At 37.4% G+C, this 21,066-nt stretch overlaps 1 protein-coding gene across 1 annotated transcript in view; it reads right to left on the bottom strand.

Moving 5' to 3' along the window:
• Positions 1–21,066, bottom strand: part of OLA1 (Obg like ATPase 1) — a 178,076-nt gene that overhangs the window by 59,562 nt on the left and 97,448 nt on the right. The window contains exon 5 of the mRNA XM_033231094.1: positions 13,035–13,210. Coding sequence (XP_033086985.1) covers positions 13,035–13,210 — 176 coding nt within the window. The remainder of the gene's footprint in view (positions 1–13,034; positions 13,211–21,066) is intronic.

Below are 21,066 nucleotides of genomic sequence, written 5' to 3'. Positions count from 1 at the left end.
GTTTAACAAATTCCAGTTAAAATCAAAATAGGGATGTTGGAGAATATTATATATTAAATATATCATTATTCTAAAAGAACTACTTGCTTAAGGTTAAAAAATGTTTAGAGAGAAAAATATGGGACTTGTCCTACTAGATATTAAAATAAACCATAAAACTATAGTAATTAGAATAGTATGGCACTGGCACAAGAAGACAGATATAAATTAGAAACAATTGAAAAAGCCAGGCATGGTGGCTCATGCTTGTAATCCCAGCATTTTGGGAGGCTGAGGCAGGAAGCTGGCTTGAAGCTAGGAGTTTGAGACTGTCTTGGGCAACATAGTGAGACCCCATCTCTAAATAAAATAAAAAAATTAAAAATTAACTGGGCATAGTGGTGTGTGTCTGTAGTCCCCAGCTACTTAAGAGGCTGAGGTTGAGGGGGGATTGCTTGAGCCCAGTATGAGGCTGCAGCAAACTACGATCACACCATGCACCAGCCTGGGTGACAGAGTGAGACCTTGTCTCCAAAAAAATAATGAAAGAAATAAACATTTTTTTTTACTTTTTTTTTAAAGAAAATCTAGGCTGGGCATGGTGGCTCATGCCCGTAATCCTAGGACTTTGGGAAGCCAAGGCAGTTGGATCACCTGAGGTCAGGACTTCGAGACCAGCCTGGCCAACATAGCGAAACCCCATCTCTACTTAAAAAAAAAATACAAAAATTAGCTAGGCATCGTGATGGGTGCCTGTAATCCCAGCTACTCGGGAGGCTGAGGCAGGAGAATCACGTGAACTCGGGAGGCAGAGGTTGCAGTGAGCCGAGATTGCACCATTGCATTCCAGCCTGGGGGACAAGAGCAAAAGTTCTCTCAGAAACAAACAAACAAACAACAAACAAACAAAATCTAAAAAGCCATTAATTGGAGATTTGCTAATTAAGTTATTGGGAACTGATACAACAGAACACTTTGTATCCATTAAGATGAGATGTATCTATACGTATATTTGCATGGGAAAATGTCCAAAATATACTGCTAAGTGAGAACAGCAGGTTTAGAACAATGGAATATGGTTAAGAATATGGATTTTAGCCATATTTCTCAAGATTTGAGTTCAAGTCCTGGTTCTACCACTTTCTGGCTGAGTAATTTTGGGGGTGAAGGGGATCCCCCAAGAACGAACACAATAGGTTAATTCTAGCAATAACCTTGGTACAATACAGGCTGCCAACTGTAGGTTTTCAGTTATATGATTCACTGAAGTAGACAGTAAGACCACCACCTGAGTATAATGTTCCTGGCCCCTGTCTACAATAAAGTGGCAACCAAAATGGATACCAATTTGCTTCTGAGGTATAGATCTCAGCAAAGGATCTGGCTATTCCCTAAAAAGGCAACTGTCCCTGTGATTCCTGAAAATAAGTTTGAATGGATTTTACCATGTTTGAGGAGGGGTCCGGAGGTTGTGGGGAAGCCAATAAATCTGATTTTAATAAAAGGAATACTGATAATTTATGGAAAGTAGAGTCATAGAAAAAACACATCTTTAAAAATGACTGAGAAACAAAAAACCTCAATGAATTATTTGGCATACTTAGTAGAATGCAAAAAGATAAGAGCATCTATGCAATTGGAGCAGATGAACTGACTTATGCTGGTCAAGTAGCTTTAACAAAGACAGCCAACTATGCACTAGAGGTCACAAAAAGAGAACAGTGAGGTTAGAAAAAAATGGATGAGATATATCTAGAGAGCTGCTAAAAGTACAAGTATTTTTAATGAAACCAAAATCAAAGTAGGAAAATAAAAGTCCAATCTGGAGACACGACTGATATGGCAGAAGATAATTATGGTCTATAGGTCAAACTTGAGAAGGGAATATACTGAAGTATAACATACACTCAGTCTAACATATGCAAGTGCCCAAATGAACTATCAGAGAATGAACACATGTCTGTAATTACCACCCTGATCAACATATAGAAGATTATTAGTAGTACAGTCACAATGTTCCACTACTCTTCAGAGATAATCACTATTCTGGCTTCTTTGCATCACAAATTAGCCTGTTATTGAAATTTATAGAAATAATCACACAATATATATTACTTTGTGTCTGGCTTCTTCTGCTCAATATTATTTGTGAAATTCATCCATGTCATTCCATGTAGCAGTATTGTGTTTTTCTCTGTGGTATAATATTTCACTGTAGGAATATTGCACAATTTATACATTCTACTGTTAATGGACATCTAGGCTGTTTATACTTTAAGGCTATTGGGAATAAAGCTGCTATAAACATTCTTGTACATGTATTTTGGTAAATTTGTGCACGCATTTCTCTTGAGTATATACCTAAGACTGGAATTGCTTGGTTGTAGGCCAGGCATTTATCTAAACTTCATACATATTGCTAATAAATTTTCAAAAGCAGATGTACTAATTTACACTCCCATCAGCACTGCATGACAATTTCATTTGCTTCACATTCTTCCCAACACTTAGTATTGTCAGTCTTATTAATTTATGGCAAGTGTATGGGATCTCACCATAGTCTGAATTTGCATTTCTGTGGTGATTAATGAGGAATTTCTTCTTTTGTGAAGTACTGGTTGAAGTCTCTGCATATTTTTCTATCAGGCTGTCTTTTTCTTATTTATTTGTAGGAGTTCTTTGTTAGATACTGCAGATATCTTCTTTCTCTGAGGAATGTGCTTTTATGTTCATGAAAGAGACTCATCTATAATTTTTCTCTCTTGTATTGTAAGATTTTGGTATCAGGACTATTCTGACCTCATAAAGTTTTTCCTCTTTTTCTACTGTATGGAAGAATGTGATTGAGACTTTACATGTATAGTAAAGTCATCTGGGTCAGGACTTTTCTTTATAGTAAGGTTTAAAATTATGAATTCAATTTCTTCAATAGATATAAAACTATTTACATTTTTATTTCTTTTTACACTCATTTTCTTAAGCAGTCTTTTAAATTTGCCCATCTCATATATTTTTCAAAATCATTGCCATAAATAGCTTATAATAGCCTCTTAGCAGCCTATTGATGTCTACAGAATCTACAGTAACACATTTTCATTCATAATGCTAGTTTTTTGCTTTTCTCTTTCCCCCTTCACTAGTCTTGCTAAGAATTTTTATTTTACTAGTGTTTTCAAATGACCAACTTTTGGCCTTTTTGATCCTTTTTATTACATACTTCTTTCCTATTTCACTAATATTTACTTTCATCTTAATTGTTTCCTTTTATCTAATTTCTCTGGGTTCCTTTTATTGTTCTTTTTCTAACTCCTTCAGAAGACTTTCAGATCACTGATTTCACCTTTCCTTATTTTGAGACATATACATCTATGACTAAATTTATAGAACTTGAGTTTAAACATCAGAAAACAACAAATTTTGATATACCGTATTTTCATTATCATAGAGTTAAACTGTTTTCTTTCCATAGTGATTTCTTCTTTGAAACATGGTATCTTTTAGAATTATACTGCTTAACTTCCAGACATTTAGACAATTTCTAGTAATCTTCCCATTATTGACTGCTAAGTTTAATTCCATAGTGTTCAGATAATATATTCTTTATAATTTCAATAATTTGAAATTTGTTTTATAGCCAATGAAATGGTCAATTTTGGTAAATGTTCCATTTGTACCTGAAAAGAATGTACATTCTACTGTTGTTGGGTGCAGTATCCTATATATGTCAATTAGGTCAAGTTCCTTCATTGAGTTGTTTAAATCTTCTATATTCAACGTAAGTCCAGGAGCATCTGTACTAAAATTCTGTTTATTCTATCAATTACTAAAAGTATTAAGATTTTCTTTTACTACTATAGATTTGTTTTTGTTTTGTTTTGTCTTCCAATCCTGCCACTTTTTGTACTATGTATTTTGAGGTTATAGTTATATTATTATGCATATACAAACTTAAGTTTTTGTGCCTCTTGGTATACTGAACATTTGGCATTATGAAATGCCCCTTTTAACTCCTTTAAAGTCTACTTTGATATCATATACTACCCTGACTTTTTTGTTGTTGTTAGGGCTTGCACAGTATATATTTCTCCATTCTTTGCTTTCAACTTTTCCGCACCTTCAACTTACAATGGTTCATTCAATTTAAGATTTTTTACTTTACTGGGACATAACCGCATTGTAAGTCAAGGAGAATTTGGACCTATGATGGTTTAGCTTATGACTTCTGGGTTTTATGATGGGTATATTGGGGTATTAGTGCTTTTTGTTTTGACATACAATATTTTCTTTTCTTTTTGAGACAGAGACTCACTCTCTCACCCTGGCTGGAGTGCAGTGGTGCAACCCTGACTCACTGCAATTTCCGCCTCTCAGGTTCAAGCCATTCTCGTGCCTTGGCCTTCCAAGTAGCTGGGATTACAGGGATGTGCCACCATGCTGATTTTTGTATTTTTAGTAGAGACAGGGTTATGCCATGTTGGTTTCTTGGCCTCAAGCGATCCACCCACCTCAGCCTCCCAAAGTGCTGGGATTACAGGCGTGAGCCACTGCACCAGGCCGACATACAATATTTTCAACTTATGATGTAACCCCAACGTAAGTCCAGGAGCATCTGTATTTAAGATGTGTTTCTTGTAGGCAGCAGAGAGGCGGACTTTCAAAACCCAATCTGACATTCTTTGTCTTTTTAATTTTTAAAAACTTTATCGGAGTAAAATACATGAAACATAAAATTAGCCATCTGAACATAATCTAGTACTAAAGCATTTCATACACTCACAATGTTATGCAGACCACCTCTATTTAGATCCAAAACATTTCCATCACTCCAAAATAAAGCAAGGTACTCATTAAGCAGTTTCTATCTATTATTCCTCCCCCTAGTCTCTGACAACCACCAATATGCAGTTCTGTCTCTATGGATTTGCCTATTCTGAACACTGCATATATATGGAATCATTCACAATGTGACCTTTTGTGCCTGGCTTCTTTCACATGGCATAATGTTTTTGAGGCTCATGCACATTGTAGCATCAATACTTCATTCCTTTTTGGCTATTATGAATATTGCCACTATGAACATACATGCACATATATTGTTTGAGTAACTGTGTTGGGTATATACCCAGAAGTAGAATTGCTAGTTCATATGGTAAGTCTATAATTAACTTTTAGAGAAACTGTCAAACTCCTCTTTTTTCTTTCCCCAGAGAAAGTAAACGTATTTGAAGTTTTGTTTTTAACTGACACATAATAATTGCATATGTTGATGGGGCACAGTGCGATGTTTTGATACATGTACACTTTGTGTAATAATCAATCTGGGTATTAAGCATATTCATCACCTCATATATTTATCATTTCTTTGTAGTAAGAAGATTCTTCTGGTTATTTTGAAATATAATCTTTGTCTTTTACTGCAGTATTTTAACATTTTTACTCCACTACCCTCTCCTACCCTTTCTGTATTATTGTCATGTATTTTAACTGAACTCTATACATTAAAACATGTTATTATTGTTTGTTTTTACTTTTTATTTTGAAAAAATTTTAAACTCACAGAAAAGCTGTAAGAATAATAAAGGCACAAAGTTCCAGTATAAAATGATGAAAAAGTTATGAAAATATATAGGGGTAATGGTTGTACAATATTATAAATGTACTTAATACTAGTGAATTGTACACTTAAAGTAGTTAATGGTATATTTTATGTTATGTATAGTTTACCACAATAAAAAAGTTGTTTTTAAGGAACAGGGAACTTATGCTTTAGGCTACGTCTTGAAGAATGACTAAGAAATGGGGATGGAAGAGTACCAAACAGGTAAAGTTCTGGTAAATGACCTCATGTAAAATCAGTACATTTAAAGTCCTAAGTTCACCGTCAGGAGAGTTGGGAAAAAAAGCAATGTTAAGCCAGCAAACCCAAATCACAAAGAACTTTGTGAGTCATGGCCTTTATGTTGGCACTGTCCCATAGGAAATAGGTATTTTAATCAAGGGAATAATATGATTAGATCTTCATTTTGTATTTGTGGAAAACAAGAGCAGTTAGAGGCAAAAAGATCAGTTAAACTGCAAAAACAAATTAAGTATAAGTGAGGCTCAAACCAAAGAAGAAGTAATAAAAACAAGCAGAAAGAAAGAGGTATGGGGAATATTCAAGATATAAAATCAACAGGATGAGATGTAGATGGTACAAAAGAGGAAGGAGTCATAGATAGTTTTTCTGTTAAACAATTTAGTTCAATTAACTAGAGATTATGAGGACTGAGAGTTCAGCCTTACCAAAAACTACTCTAGTATCATGTTCTTTTAGAAATGATCTCTTTAAGTCATGTGTCCTGAAAGGACACACAACAGTCTAAAGAGAAGAAAGGGGTAAATGTGAAGATAAAAGGAGGAAGAATATATTTTTACAGTACAACCACACCTCAGAGATATTGCAGGTTTAGTTCCAATAAAGTGAGTATCACTATAAAGTAAGTAAAAGTGAGTGCAATGAAGTATCACTACAAAACAAGTCACACAAATTTTTTTGTTTCCTAGTAAGCATAAGGGTTATGTTTACATTATATTGTAGTCTATTAAGTGTGCAATAGCATGTCTACAAAAACAATATACAAATCCTAATTTAAAAACACTTTTACTAAAAAATGCTAATGATCATCTGTGCTTTCAGTGAGTTGTAATCTTTTTGCTGGTGGAGGGACTTGCCTTAATGTTGATGGCTGCTGACTAATCAGGGAATTGTTTGCTGAAGGTTGGGTGGCTGTGACAATTTCTTAAAACATGAAAACAACGAGGTTTGCCATATCAATCAACTCTTCCTTTCACAAAAAATTTCCCTGTGACATGCAATGCTATTTCATAGCATTTTACCCACATTTCAACTTCTCTCAAAACTGAAGCCAATCCTCTCAAATCCTGCCACTGCTTTACCAACTAAGTGTATGTGATATTCTAAATCCTTTGTTGTCATTTCAACAATGTTCACGGCATCTTCATCAGCAGTAGATTCCATCTCGAGAAACCACTTTCTTTGATCATCCATAACAGGCAACTTCTCATCCATTCAAATTTTATCATGAGATTACAGCAGTTCCGTCATGTCTTCAGGTTCCACATCTACATCCAGTTCTCTTGCTATTTCCACCACATCTGCAGTTACTTTCTCCACTGAAGTTTTGAGCCTCTCAAAGTCATCCATGTGGGTTTGGAATCAACTCATCCCAAACCCCTAATAATGTTGATGTTTTGACCTCTCATGAATCATGAATATTCTTTTCTTTTCTTTTTCCCCCGAGACGAGTCTTGCTCTGTTGCCCAGGCTGGAATGCAGTAGTGTGATCTTGGCTCACTGCAACCTCAGAATCCCAGGTTCAAGCAATTCTCCTGCCTCAGACTCTCGAGTAGCTAGGATTACAAGCACACACCACCATGCCTGGCTAATAATTTTTTTTTTCTGTATTTTTAGTAGAGACAGGGTTTCACCATGTTGGCAAGGCTGGTCTTGAACTCCTGACCCGGTGATCTGCCCGCCTTGGCCTCCCAAAGTGCTGGGATTACAGCCGTGGGCCACCATGCCCAGCCATGAATATTCTTAATGACATCTAGAATGGTGAATCCTTTCCAAAAGGTTTTCAATTTATTTTGCCCAGATCCATGAGATAAATCACTACCTATGACAGCTACAGTCTTATGAAATGTATTTTCTTAAATAATAAGATATGAACATCAAAATTACTCCTTGATCTATGGGCTGCAGAATGGATGTTATCTTAGCAGGCAAGAAAACAACATTAACCTCCTAGCACATCTCCATCAGAGTTCTTGAATGATCAGGTACTTTGTCAATGATCAGTAGGTCTCAATGAAAGGAATGGTTTTTTTTCTGAGCAGTAGGTCTCAACAGCGGGCTTAAAATATTCAGTAAACCATGCTGTAAACAGATGTGCTGTCATCCAGGTTTTGTTGTTCCACTTATATAGCACAGGCAGAATAGATTTAGCATAACTCTCAAAGGCTCTAGGATTTTCAGAATGGTAATGAGCATTGGTTTCAACTTAAAGTCACCAACCACATTAGCCCTTAACAAGGGAGTCAGCATATCCTTTGAAGCCAAGCATTGACTTCTCTTCTCAAGCAATTAAAGCCTGGATGGCCTCTTCTTCCAAGGCTGTTTTGTCGACATTGAGCATCTGTTGTTTTCATTGTCTTCATCAGTGATCTCAGTTAGACCTTCTGGAGAATTTGTGGTGGGTTCTACATTAGCACTTGCTGCTTCACCTTGCAGTTTTATGTTAGGGCTATGGCTTCTTTCCTTAAACCACATGAAACAACCTCTGCAAGCTTCCAACTTTTCTTCTGCAGCTTCCTCACCTCTCTGTTTTCTAACTCTAGAATGAAAGAGTAAGGACCTTGCTCTGGACTAGTCCTTTGCTTAAGGGAATACTGCAGATAGTTCGAGCTTCTATCAAGAACACTAAAACTTTCTCCATATTAGCCAGGCATGGTGATATACACCTATAATCCCAGCTACTTGGGAGGCTGAGGTAAGAGGATCACTTAAGCCCAGGGGTTTGGATCCAGCCTGGACAAGACAGTGAGACATCGTGTCAAAAAAAACCAAAACAAAACAAAACAAAAAAATCCCTTTCTCCATATCAGCAATACAGCTGTTTTGCTTTCTTCTCATTCGTGTGTTCTCTGGAGGAGCACTTTTAATTTCCTTCAAGAACTTTTCCTTTGCATTCACAACTTGGTTAACTGGTGCAAAAGACCTGGCTTTCAGCCTACCTTAGCTGTCAACATGCCTTCCTCACTAAGCTTAATCATTTCTAGCTTTTGATTTAAAGTGAGAGATGTGACTCTTCCTTTCACTTGAACACTTAGAAGCCATTGTAGGGGTATTATTAATATTTGGCCCAATTTCAATGTTGTGTCTCAGGGAATACAGACAACCTGGGAGAGGGAGAGAGATGGGAAACAGCCAGTAGGTGGAGCAATCAGAGCACACCCAACATTTATCGACAAAGTTTGCTGTCTTCTATGTGCATGGTTCATGGCTCCCCAAAGCAGTTATAACAGGAACATCAAAGATCACCGGTCAAACACCATTTGACACATTAACAAATACTACAATAACAAAAAGGTTTGAAATCTTGTAAGAATTATCAAAATGTGACACAGAAACACAAAGGGAGCACCTGTTGTTGGAAAAATGGCATTGAGTTGCTCAACACAGCGTTGCCACAAACCTTTGATTTGTAAAACAACAACAAAACCCCCCAAACCCACAATATCTCTGGAACCGAATAAAGTGAAGGTCAATAAAATGAAGTATGCCTGTATGCTACTCTGAATCTTTCAATGTTTGTTAAAAACAAATACCTTAAATATTTCAAAAGTTATGTTAATATCAGTTTTAAAAATTGCCTTAAGAATATAAGAAATCTGCTAATAGTTACGTACTACTGAGGACATTAATTTTTTACTCAGATGTTTTCAGAAAAAAAGACTCATTAATTATAATTTCTAGTAGTCTTTAGTTCTTCAATTAGCTATTAGTTCTATGAATATTTTCTAAGTATAATGATTTCCAAATAATTGATACAAAATAAATTGTTCCTTAAAGCCTCCTAACTTCATTTTTCAAATTTCATTTTTCCAAATGAGATGTACATACACTTAAACAGATTTAAAATTAACGTTGATCTTGATGACTTAGTATCAAGTGAACTTATTTGGAAATTAATTAAGATGAAGCCATACCTAGAGGAAGGTCGGCCTTTAAGCCAGTATGACTTGTGTCCTTATAAGAAAAGGGAAATTTGGACAGAGACACAGGAAAGTGGCCATGTGAAGACTAAGGCAGAGATTGGAGTTCTGCTGACACAAGGCAAGGAACACCTGGAGTTACCAGAAGCTAGAACTTCTCCCCCAGAGAGGCTTCAGAGGGAGCATGGCCCTGCCAAAACTCTGACTTCAGACTTCTCATCCTCCAGAACTGGGAAAGAAGACATAGTTGTTTAAAGTCATCCAGTTCATGGTGCTTGTTACAGCCACCCTAGGAAATGAACACACTTGGCTGATACCAAGAGAAAATGCTTATCCCACTCCTGCCATCTTTAATGCCTTGGTTTTACTTCAGATAGCAAGATTCACTATAAAAGGTGTATCTTGGCCGTGCGCAGTGGCTCACACCTGTAATCCCAGCACTTTGGGAGGCCGAGTTGAGTGGATCATGAGGTCAGGAGTTTGAGACCAGCCTGGCCAATACAGTGAAACACCGTGTCTACTAAAAATACAAAAATTAGCTGGGCGTGGTGGCATGCGCCTGTAGTCCCAGCTACTTGGAAGCCTGGGGCAGAAGAATCACTTCAACCAGGGAGGCGGAGGTTGCAGTGAGCCGATATAGTGCTACTGAACTCCAGCCTGGGTGACAGAGGGAGACTCAGTCTCAAAAAAAAAAAGGGTGTATCTTATGTCAGAATATATCTACCTTGCTCTCAGGAAAGACTCTGCTTTAACATTAAAAAGTTCGCTCATGTTTCATGCTACAGTATATTTAACCTAAGTCTTTCAAGCTTACTGACATAAAAATACAAATGGCATCCAAATCTAGAAACTGGAAACTTCATAGAAAAAGAGGTTAGAATGTTGAATTTTTGAAAGATTACCCAGAAAATAAAGATACATTTAAATGAACAGGAAGAATCAACAATATTGAAGAAGAACAGGTCAATACAATACCTAAACTAAAATACAAAATGACCTGCCTATCTTTCTCATAAAGTTCAAGTAGCTATCTCTTTTATGTCCATCACATTTTTGTACATTTAGACCATTTGCTAGAGAAAATAAGAAATATATTTCTAAAAGAAACTTCCTTACAGTAGCTAGTTGATCTCATAATCATATAGGTATCTCTTTTCTTTTCTTTTCCTTTTTCTTTTTTTTTTAATTGAGACTGAGTCTCACTCTGTTGGCCAGCCTGGAGTGCAGTGGCATGATCTCGGCTCACTGCAGCCTCCACCTCCCAGGTTCCAGTGATTCTCCTGCCTCAGCCTCCCAAGTAGGTGAGATTACAGGCTTGCACCACCACACCTGGTTAATTTTTGTATTTTTGGTCGAGATGGGGTTTCACCATGTTGGCCAGGCTGGTCTCAAACTCCTGATCTCAGGTGATCCACCTGCCTTGGCCTCCCAAAGTGCTGGAATTTATAGGATTACCCTGCCCAAAATTCCCTTTGCTATCACAGGTCTAGTACATGGTGATGGCTTAAGGTTAAGCATCTGTTAGTCTGACTCAATTCTATGCTCAAATCACAAAGACATCAGGCACCAAGGAGTTAGCACTCCTCGGAGTAGCCCATAGCCAGTAACTGATATAAATTGGTTGATAATTACCCCAGCTTCCTTACTTTTGCCCATGGGGGTAACCTGCTCATTTGCATACTTTGTGTTGGTTACTTTCTCTTACTAGTTTCATTTTATTTTATTTTTTAAAATATTTTATTTATTTATTTATTTGAGACAGAGTCTGACTCTGTCACCAGGCTGGAGTGCAAGGGCGCGATCTCGGCTCACTGCAACCTCTGCCTCCAGGGTTCAAGCAATTCTCCTGCCTCAGCCTACTGAGTAGCTGGGACTACAGGTGCCTGCCACCATGCCTGGCTAATTTTTGTATTTTCAGTAGAGACAGAGTTTCACTATGTTGGCCAGGATGGTCTCAATCTCTTGACCTCGTGATCTGCCCGCCTCGGCCTCCCAAAGTGCTGGGATTACAGGCATGAGCCACCGCGCCGGGCCTCTCTCACTAGTTTCAATTCCTTACTCTCTGATGTGTCTCCTGATATAGCTCCCAAAGAAACTACAGTCATGCAGTGCTTAATGATGAGGATACTGTTCTGAGAAATGTGTCTTTCAGCAATTTTGTTCTTGTGCAAACAATGCAGAGTATACTTTCACAAGCCTAGATTGTACAGCCTACTAATATTCCTTAGGCTGTGGGGTATATGGTATAGCCTATTGCTCTTACAAACCTGTACGGCATGTTATTGTGTTGAATACTGTAGGCAATTGTAACACAATGGTAAATATTTGTTTATCTAAACATAGAAAAGGTAGAGAAAAAATTTGACGTTATAATCTTAGGAGACCACTGTTGTATATTTTTTTGAGATGGAATCTCACTGTGTCACTCAGGGTGGAGTGCAGTGGTACAATCATTGCTCACTGCAACCTCTGCCTCCCAGGTTCAAGTGATTCTCCTGCCTCAGTCTCCCGAGTAGCTGGGATTACAGGCACCTACCACCACACTTGGCTAATTTTTGTATTTTTAGTAGGGACAGGGTTTCGCCATGTTGGCTAGGCTGGTCTCGAACTCCTGATCTCAGGTGATCCACCCACCTCAGCCTCCCAAAGTGCTGGGATGATGGGCGTGAGCCACCATGCCTCGCCAGGGCACCATTTCTTAAATGTTAAAGACAATTCAATCATATGTAAACTAAAAGCTTCAAAATACATTTTGGAACATTTATTACAACGTTACTAATAATTATTCATTATAATGTGATAGAAAACACATTTGAATATTCAGAACAATGATGCATGTTTTCATTCCATAAAATATTAAAATGATCTGTTTACTTTAAGAGTGTATTAATTTAGTCAACCCCTATGGAGAACCAGTTCTTTGTATAAATCACTTCTTCAAATCCATGAAACCTGTATGAGTCATTTTGCCAAATCCAGTAAGTTTTTCATCATATACCACACTTTATTAACACTAAAACTTGAAGACCTACATAGTAATCATATAAACACTCATTATTACTGCTAACTACTGCTTGCTTAGAACTCCCTAAATAGCCTATCACCATGGTCCTTGCTTGTTTAAAAATAAAGTTCCTTAACAATTTTTTTAAACAGAAATAACCCTTGGCTTCTAAAATTCCATAACAATATTAGATATATCATATGCATTATTTTAAAAATTTAATCAAGAAAAATAAACTCTTGAGTATCTAAAGAAGCTGTAAATTTTTACTTACATATTCAGGTTTTAGTTTTTTATCTCCTCCTCTCACAGCCACCTTTTCTAGTTTATCTATAATGGGCCCAATCATTTCCTCATCTTTAAGCTGAAGCTCTTCATGTATTATTTCTATATCTCGAATAGGATCTACACTTCCTTCAACATGCGTGATATCATCATCTTCAAAAGCACCTAAAATGAATTAAAGGGAAGCAATTCAATAAACAAATAATACAGAGGGTTCATTATGATTAGAGTGAAAGATTCCTAGAAGGTTAACAAATAAATATAATAAATAAATTACTCTGGCTTCTCAGCAAGTAGGACATAGCATTTTTTCCCCATTTAGTAATAGTGAGGCTACTGGCAATAAAAGAGTAGTTCAAGAGTCTCAATATTTCAAAAATTGATTTAAATAAATAAAATTATGGTCTTTACAAAAACAAAATTATGTTCTAGAACTACTGGCATTTCCAAGTTTGGTACATTAAAAGATACTGAATTCCAGGCATGAAAGACTGAAGTTCTAAACTGCACTATTAGGGTTTCCAAGGGAAACCAGATTTAGGGAGGGGGGTGTCTGAAATCATCTGGCAGACCTCTTCCCTGCTTCAATCTACTTTATCACTGTGGTTCTGACGGTGATTAGATAATGAACCACTCAGACACACAATTTACACAGCAGCTAATTTCATCGGCCTGATTTGAGGGTATGGTTTTTAGGGGGCTATCAAAGAAGCAGATGAAGGTGCATTTGTCATATATGAGTGACAACCATTCACACTATCTGAACAAAATGATGCTGGCCCTTATTAGAAACACATGCTATTATCACATATTTAAAGTGCAGTTGAAGCCATAATTTCAAATTGCCAACTGGAAACATAAGGGTAAAACAACCAGATATTACTGAAGCATGTGTACTGACTTTATGCCCTTTTGAAGACATAATGTGGCAACATAATTCAACTGGGATTTACTCAAATTACCAGATAAAGAACAGTATCATAAAAAATGAACAAATACTAAGAAATATTACAAACAGAAAGCAATGATACATCCACCAAACAATATACACATTTATAAACAAATTAATTTCATTAAAATTACCAATTACATCATAGTCCCCAAATGAGATGTTTTCAAACATAAAGTATCAATTATTTTAGACAGAGGTATCAAAGAAATCATGAGAGAGTTTAATTGACTTTGGTTAAGAGAAACAGTGAACATAGCTCATTCTTAAATACCAAAAACCAAGATACTCTTGTTACAAGTTATAAATTGTTTTAAAATATAATTTCCCAGAATTAAAAATAATTAAGTTGTATCATACTGTGGATTATCAGTAATAATAATAAAACATAAATATACTATTACAATTAAAGTATAGGTATGTAAAGTAGTATTTAAGTTTTGTTTTTTTTTTTTTTTTTTTGAGACGGAGTCCTGCTCTGTCGCCCGGTCTGGAGTGCAGTGGCCGGATCTCAGCTCACTGCAAGCTCCGCCTCCCGGGTTCATGCCATTCTCCTGCCTCAGCCTCCCGAGTAGCTGGGACCACAGGCGCCCGCCACCTCGCCCGGCTAGTTTTTTGTATTTTTAGTAGAGACGGGGTTTCACCGTGTTAGCCAGGATGGTCTCGATCTCCTGACCTCGTGATCCGCCCGTCTCGGCCTCCCAAAGTGCTGGGATTACAGGCTTGAGCCACCGCGCCCGGCCGTATTTAAGTTTTTTGCGTACAAATAGTATACTACTTAATGTCAAATTCATATGAGCAAAATTAACAGAAATGAGGAGTTACATGATGTTTCACTAATAAACAAAATTAACAGTGGTTTAGGTAAATTTTTTGAATCTTTGAAAATATGAAAGAAGTCTCCCTGAAAGCACAATATTATTTACTTCTTGTCAAGATTTGAGGCATCTTATGCAAATAGCACAATAAAATAGGAAAATTAAAATGGAAGCTTCCTGGCAGTTAAGCAACACAAATAACACTGTAAGTTACAGAAGTGACTAAGCTTTCTGTGACACTCAGAATGAAAAATATCCTACATAGTTGTCTCTATGTAGGGTCCAATGACTAACCATAGTGATGTCCTCAACAACATCCCTACAGTAAATGCATTAGCAGGTTTTAAATGGCAATTCTTAATTACAATCCTCAATTTTAACCAAGTTGATAACAGAAACTTAGTAACTGCAATTCTTCTGAATGCAAAGAAAACAAAGCCCTCCGACGATCTAAACAAATCCAAAGAAAAAAAAAGAATAAAGGAGGAAGGGGAAGAAATCATGTGTCTATCTTGCAACCTTCAAATTATCTTTTAGGTTGGGTGTGGTGGCTCACACCTGTAATCTCAGCACTTTGGGTGGCCAAGGTGGGAGGATCACTTGAGCCCATGAGTCCAAGACCAGCCTGGGCAACAAGGCAAGATCCTGTCTCTACAAGAAAATTTTAAAAAAATATAGTTGGGCATGGTGGTGTGCGCCTATACTCTTGGCTACTGGAGAGGCTAAGGTAGGAGGACTGCTTCAGGTCAGGAGTTAGAGGCTGTAATGAGCCATGATCATGCCACTACAGTCGAGCCTGGGCAACCGAGCAAGACCTTGCCAAGCAAAAACAACTCCCCCCCAAAAAAACAAATTATTTTCTAGTTTGTACCTTACCTAGACTCTGCCAAGGACTAGCCTAGGAAATGAGTTATGACTGTATCATCACTAATCTATTCCCCCTACTATAAGAAAAAAAATTCAAACCACAGACCTTACATACTCTGGTGGCACTGTTGCTCCCTTGCCCCAAGGTTAATATTATTATATTCATTTGTATTGTGAGGTGGTAACATACCATAAGTAGAATTTAAATTTATTTCTGAAAAAAACTGTCAAATATTAAGATAAAAATTAAGTAAAGGGAACACTAAGGCTATCCTGTCAAATGGAATAGCCTAGAATGGGCCTAGATCGGCCATAAAGTAAAAGCTTCCATAAAATTTGGTGCCCATTTGGGTAACTTCTCATTTCTTAGAGCTAAAAAATTGGAGATTCTTTTCCAAAGACATGCTTCTGGGTCAACCAACTTCATCATACACTTATGTCATAGCAATTTTTTTTTTTTTTTTTTGCATCTTGCCTTCTTTAGTACAAGATTTAGTGCTTAAGAATATAGTTAGTCTTTGAGGCCTGGTATGGTGGCTCATACCAGTAATCCTAACATTTTGGGAGGCTGGGGCAGGAAGATCACTTGAGCTCAGGAGTTTGACACTAGCCTAGGCAACATAGTGAGACCTCGTCTCTAAATAAAAAAATTAGCCATGCATGGTGGTGCACACTTGTGGTCTCAGCTACTTGGGGACCTGAGGTGGGAGACTGCTTGAACCTGGGAGGTCGAGGCTGCAGTGAGCTGTGATCATGCTGGGCGACAGAGTAAGACCCTGTCAAAAAAAAAAAAAAAAAAAAAAAATATATATATATATATATATATATGATTCTATGATCAACAAACCTATCTGAGTTCACGGACTCTATATATCAGATAGATTTGCTGATCATAGAATCTTAGACAAATTACCTAACCTCTATAGACCTTATCTTTGCATCTTTAAAATGAGGATGCTTCTACCTCCCAGAGAATGGATATGATTAAATCAGGTAATATATGTCAAGTGTTTAGCAGAGAGTCCAACACACAAAGTTCTTTCAGTAACTGGGGAATATACCTTTTTTTTTAATGTAGGAATTACTAATTTAGAAGAAATCCTCAGCAATATACTCAAAAAATTAATTTTGAGTAATATAGTTTCATGCTATTCAATTCATCTTGGAAAGGATTAAAATAAACAGAGGTTCTAGGTTTTTTTTCCTAGAGCTGTGATCATGCTGGGTGACAGAGTAAGTCCCCGTTTAAAAAAAAAAAAAAAACTATATATATATATATATGGGGAAGGCAGGGTGATAAGACTTATGATTTAAATAGTCCACTTTAGCTACTTTAAAAAGAAAAGATTTTAAGAGAGGAGGCAAGAGTGACTGTAGACAAAGTTAGGAGGTAGCTGTAGTGGTGCCAATGAGCAATAACCAGACGAGTGGTACGCAAATAAGACTGTGGAGAAGAAGAGAAGTGTTTGTACTAGGACTATATTTTAGAGATAGGCTAGATGTAGGATGTAAGGTCATGAATGAAGATATAAAATTGACAGTTATCAAATGTGTTTGAAGTAACAGATCTGAATGACATCACCTAGAGCGAGCACTCCAACACTCAGATGTCTGAGAGAGGAGAAGAACTTGGCAAGAGACTGAGAAGGACTAAACTAAAGTCAGAGAAAAACTAGGAGTATGCTCTTATGAGAGTGAGGGAAAAAATATTTAAAGAAGGAAGGTGTATTCAACAGTCAGATACTATTTAGACATAAAGACAGATAAAATTTCTTATAACTCAAGAGTCCAAAAGAGCTAAAGTTTAGCTTTTCTAAATTCACTGAGTTTTGAAACATTTCCTCTTTCTATAAGTGGACTTATATATATAAAGTAAGACACCCTAAGATTTCTCACAGTCTGTGAAAGTGATCCTATCAGTCAAGAAGGTGGCCTACTTAGAAATCATAGCCACTTTCAAAGACTCACATTCCAAATAAGATGGCATAAACACTGAAATAAAAAGTATACTTGACCAACTATAGGATGGTCAACCATCTGACACAGAATCACTGACACCACACATACCATCAAGAGCAGGAGAAGAAAACTCTGCTCATACAAGCATTAAAATCAAGTCACACATTTTCAAGTTGGGTGATTGAACAACAACAAAAAAGGCTGGGCCCGTTGGCTCACGCCTGTAATCCCAGCATTTTGGGAGGCCAAGGTGGGCAGATCACTTGAGGTCAGGAGTTTGAGAGCAGCCTGACCAACATGGAGAAACTCCATCTCTACTAAAAATACAAAACTAGCCAGGCATGGTGGTGCACGCCTGTAATCACCAGCTACTCAGGAGGCTAAGGCAGGAGAATTGCTTGAACACAGGAGGCAGAGGTTGTGGTGAGCTGAGATGATGCCACTGCACTCCAGCCTGAGCAACAAGAGCGAAACTCCGTCTCAAAAAAAAAAAAGAAAGAAAAGAGAAAAAAAAAATCAAGTCTACAAAAGGCTTCAGAATTCTCTCTTATGGCCTAAAGGATCATTTAAGAACCTATCTTTTGTTTAAAAAAAAAAACAAAAAAACCCGTACCTGAGGTTCAGTAATTTCTTCTGTATTATTTCTTTTTCTTTCAAACTCAAAATAAAATTTGGTAGTCTATTTGAAATAGCACATACACTATATGATCACATTTGTATAAAGTCGTTTCTCTCTCTTAATGATACCGACCAAATGCTAATGAGAATTTCTGGGAAGTGAGCTACTGAGTAATTTTTAAAAACTTCTTTATCAGTTTTGTCTCATTTAAACTTTTTATAATAAACATGCATTGTTTATACAAAAACAAGTCATTTTTTATTGTTTATTTATTTATTTTTGAGACAGAGTCTTGCTCTGTTGCTCAGGCTGGAGGCAGTGGTGGGATCTCAGCTCACTGCAACCTCCACCTCCCAGGTTCAAGCAATTCTAGTGCCTCAGCCTCTTGAACAGCTGGGATTTCAGGTGCGTGCCACCATGTGTGGCTAACTTTTTTGTACTTTTAGTAGAGATGGGGTTTTGCCATGTTGGCCAGGCTGGTCTCGAATCCTGGCCTCAAGTGATCTGCCTGCCTGGCCTTTTTAAGTCACTTCTTAAAAAACACAATAGGCCAGGCATGGTGGCTCATGCCTGTAATCCTAGCACTTTGCGAGGCCGAGGGCAGATCACCTGAGGTCTGGAGTTCTGGACCAGCTTGGCCAACATGGTGAGACCCCATCTCTACTAAAAATACAAAAAATTAGCCAGGCGTGGTGGCATGCGCCTGTGGTCCCAGCTACTTGGGGGGCTGAGGCAGCAGAACTGCTTGAACCTGGGAAGTGGAGGCTGCAGTGAACCGAGATGGTGCCACTGCACTCCAGCCTGAGCGACAAGAGTGAGACTATGTCTCAAATACACAAAACAAAACAAAACAAAAAACACAACAAACAAGTTTAATTTGCACAAGGAGAAATACTCACATAATGGGTAACTAAAACCTTAACTATGGTAAACCCTCATTTAAAAAACTATTTGTTACAGAAAAAAAATTAACCATAATAGGCTTAAGCCAGATTCTATCACAAAGATTTCTCACCCAGCAATCCTACAGTGTTTCCTTTCACAGCAAAGTACTCTTTTCAAACCTTCTTGACTTCTCTCACATTTCTAGTGCTTTCCAGTTCTCCCCTGCTACCTTAACCTTCCCCACTTCACAGGGAAATGCATGTCATTTCTGGAGAGCCAACCCCCTTTTTGTTGTTATCTAACTAACCTTTCCTTCTCTCCAGCAGTAAAATGGACAACATCACTCCTTCTACTATTTCTGGTTAATCTCTCTCCCATCTCTGTGCTGGATATTAGCCCCTCCCAAGGAAGTTTGCTCCATAGACTGTTCCTTCTATTTCCTCAGACCTCAATCTATTACACCTCTCTCCTGTATTTGTATCTCCTCCACTTCCACTAATACTTGCTCATCAACATTTAAGCATGCTTAAGATTCTGCATTAAATCAATCATGTCATTCACCCTGGACATTAATTTTCCCTCTAGTTATTACTTTCATTCCTCCAGTCCAGAGCCAAGCTTCTTGAAGGAGCTGTCTACATCTGCTCTCTCCACTTTTTTCCCCTATTTACAACTCAACCCACTATAGTCTGGCATATGCCACCACCAAGCTAACAAACTGATCTTAGAAAGGACATCAGTGATTTGCCTTAATGATTTAAAATCTAACAGCCATTCTTTAGGAATCTTGAGTGACCACTCAGTAGCACCTAACTTTAGAGCACTGAAATAGTAGTCTCTTTCATTGCTTCTTTCTAACTGCATTCTCCTGATTTTCTTCTTCTATTTTCTCTGGTCATTTCTTTTCTTGTTATAACTTACCCATACATGTTGATGTCTTTCTTAGCTCTCTTCTCTTATCCCTCTATTACACTCTCACTAACAGAATCTCCAACTCAGAACTCCCCTGAGTAGCTCCAGTATACTCTGAGGCAGTATCAAATGAAATGAACTAAAAAATATTTTTAGTTAGTTATATAAACTGTTTCTAATATAAAATGTATTCACTAAGTGAATAAATGCAAAATGTCAATGCTTACTCTAAAATTGTGACTTTTCTAATTTCTGTACCTCCCTTACTGAGGTCCATTCAAAACACATATTTACTTGGTGAGATACATTTGACTAATCCTATGGTACTGGACATTCTGCATGCTACTTATTTATTGGTATGATTTGGCAGAAATGATGAGTTGGCTCTTTTCAATGATTATAAATGAACTGAAGATTAATCAGTTTACTCATTCACTCAAGGCCTATTCTTATTCCATAAAGATGTGAGTAAAAAGGATAAATCTATACTCTGTTTAGGATGCTGACTCTAACCTGAAGGACTTCAGAAACAAAAATATACTTTGGAAATTCAGGACTTCAGTGAACTGCTTGCCTACAGTACTACTTAAACTTGGGTTGTATTCAGTTTTTAGAAGTAAAGAATCCCTAGAGAGATATAGAAATACATGATGTATTGAAGAGTACAGGCTTCACAGCAATACTTATAAACCATCCGTCATAGAAAACCTGGGCTATAGTTTCAGCGCATTCCCCGAAAGTTCATGTGTTGGAAACTCAATGCAGCAGTGTGGAGAAGTGGAATCTCTGGGAGGTGACTGGGTCATGAGGGCTCTGCCCCTAGAATGGATTAAGCCATTCATGGGTTTTTGGGTTATCAAGGGAGTAGGCTATTTATCACCAGAGTGGGTTTGGTATAAAAAGTTTGCCCATTTCTTATGAGCTCCACCACCATATGGTGGCCTGTGCTGTGCTGCCTTGGGACTCTACAGAAAGTCCCCACTAGCAAGAAGGCCCTCACCAGCTGTAGCCT

Source organism: Trachypithecus francoisi, unplaced genomic scaffold, assembly GCF_009764315.1.
Source record: "Trachypithecus francoisi isolate TF-2019V2 unplaced genomic scaffold, Tfra_2.0 Lachesis_group13, whole genome shotgun sequence".
NCBI classification, from domain to species: Eukaryota; Metazoa; Chordata; class Mammalia; order Primates; family Cercopithecidae; genus Trachypithecus; species Trachypithecus francoisi.
Note: the sequence above shows the minus strand (reverse complement) of the source record. Positions and strands in the feature narration are given on the sequence as shown.